The following is a 2,038-nucleotide window of genomic DNA, read 5'->3' on the forward strand; positions in this document are numbered from 1 at the left end:
AAATTTCAAAAAATCGTAATTTTACATTAATATAATTCTGTATTTTTTTTAAAAGTATTTTCTTTGTTTTTTAACTCAGAATTTATTATTAATTTTCTTCAAAAAATCAAAATAATAAAAAAAAATAATAATAATTCTAATAGATCGAGTGAATAAAATTTTCACACAAATTATAATTATAAAAGATACACAGTGGCTCTAAAATCAGTTAACCATATTTTATTTATGTGGCCAAAAAAACGGGCAAGTTTTTTTGTGAAGTGTTTGAACACTAGTTAACTGACTTTTGATCCACCCTATATATTTAGGAAGTCATCAATTATTTTATCTACTCGTTTTTAATTTATTTAGCTGTAATTTTACTCATTTCTAATGTAATTATTTATAGTATATAAATCAAGAAAACAGAGAAAAAAATAAACTATATATTCCCATCATTCAATAATTTATTATAAATAATCATTTATTCAGCAAGGTTGATGTTTATATTAGGANTGTGTGTGTATATATATATATATATATTGTTATAGAAGAATACAATTATTTTAAATGCCAAAAAAAAGATTTAATCAAGAATTAACACACGAAATTGATGGGAACCATTAGAAATTTTTATCAATTTTTGTTTTCTTTTTTTAGCTTCAGCGTATGATATTAACAATAAACAGAATAGATTAATATCCCGTGTTTAAGTACCGCTAATTAACGTAAACAAAATCATAAATTCGGTGTATAATGGTATCAGGGGGATAATCATTGTAATTATAGGAACTACTTCATCCAAAAATTGACGACACGTTAACGAAAATTTAAAATACAATTAGATATACACAGTATAAGCAACACTTCGAATCTGGAACAGCAATGAATTCTTCCATGTTTTTAAATATTGTGTGGTTTTTATTTTTTATTTTTTGGGGTTTTTAGAATTTCTAAATGGAAATTTTTGTTGTTTTTTTTGCCTTTGTCTAATAATTTTTATAAATAATTTCCAAAATACAACAAAATAATAACTAATAATAATAAATTTGCAGCAGTTAGTACAATGATTTTAATCTCTTAATTTGTGCCATTCTGCTATCTGACGTCTTGGAGAATTACAAACTTCTTGCCAATGCAACTGGGCTGCACCTTCGAATTTATCTCCAAGTTCCAAATGTCCGATTACTTCGTTCTTAGTTACTCTATCCCAATCCAAGACTAAGAATTCCAAACTTATGTTTTCCAATCCTTCGTTATAAGGTACGTCGAAGACGAACGATTCGTTAAATACGGGATTAACTGTACGTTTCTTGACGTGTGTTTTCTTCTTCGCAATGCGTTGATTGTTGTAGAGAAGGTAGATTTTTACGTATGGATCTGTGCGTTAAAAAAAAAAAAGAAACCAAAAGAAAATAAAAGAGTTAGAGCATTTAAAATTGATAAAGGTACGTCAATTTTGAAAGTTAGAACAAGGAATGACGTTGTTAAGCCACTCTAGAGATTTATACACCTCTCTAATGTGAAATTTATCTTCGTTAGAAAGATGGACTTACCGCACAAACCGGTTATATCCATCTTGGGGAGGTTTCTTGCTTTTAATACCACTACCGTCAATCTATTGGCTGCTGGTTGATAGCAGAGAGACACTAAAAGATCTCCACGTCCTTGGGATCGAACCTGAATAAAAAAAATATATACAAAAAATAAAAAATATTTTCTCCCTTGGTTTTTTTTTGCACAAATTATAGGCCCACTTCCGAAGCTTCACATGAGACCCTAGGTCATCCCTGATGAAGAAGTAAAATTCCCCCCTCCAAGTGGTGTACTTACAGCTCCACCTGGAAAATAGTGCAATGAGATCCCAAGCAAAACTTTCTATGGTGCATTTCAAGCTCATTCTCATAATAGACAATAAAACTATCTCCAACTTCACAATTGCACTTAGATCCATCCATGAAAACTGATATCAGGTTGTCAGGAGTACCATTGCAGAAAGGAATACAGGTATACCTCGCCTTACGTCGGTAATTGGTTCCAGGAAAACGACGTAAGTCGA

The 2,038-nt window shown here is 30.0% G+C and overlaps 1 protein-coding gene across 1 annotated transcript; it reads right to left on the reverse strand.

Annotated features, from left to right (window-relative positions):
* Positions 1–554: 554 nt before the first annotated feature.
* On the reverse strand, positions 555–1,659 carry LOC111632483 (synaptotagmin-4-like; the record flags this gene model as incomplete). Its single annotated transcript, XM_023376903.1, has 2 exons — positions 555–1,359; positions 1,536–1,659. Coding segments are annotated over 2 exons (432 nt in total), but the record flags the coding sequence as incomplete, so codon positions are not given.
* Between the last annotated feature and the right edge of the window lie 379 nt (positions 1,660–2,038).

The sequence above is a fragment of the Centruroides sculpturatus genome, unplaced genomic scaffold (genome assembly GCF_000671375.1).
Source record: "Centruroides sculpturatus isolate CEXI.00-Female unplaced genomic scaffold, Cexi_2.0 scaffold661, whole genome shotgun sequence".
NCBI classification, from domain to species: domain Eukaryota; kingdom Metazoa; phylum Arthropoda; class Arachnida; order Scorpiones; family Buthidae; genus Centruroides; species Centruroides sculpturatus.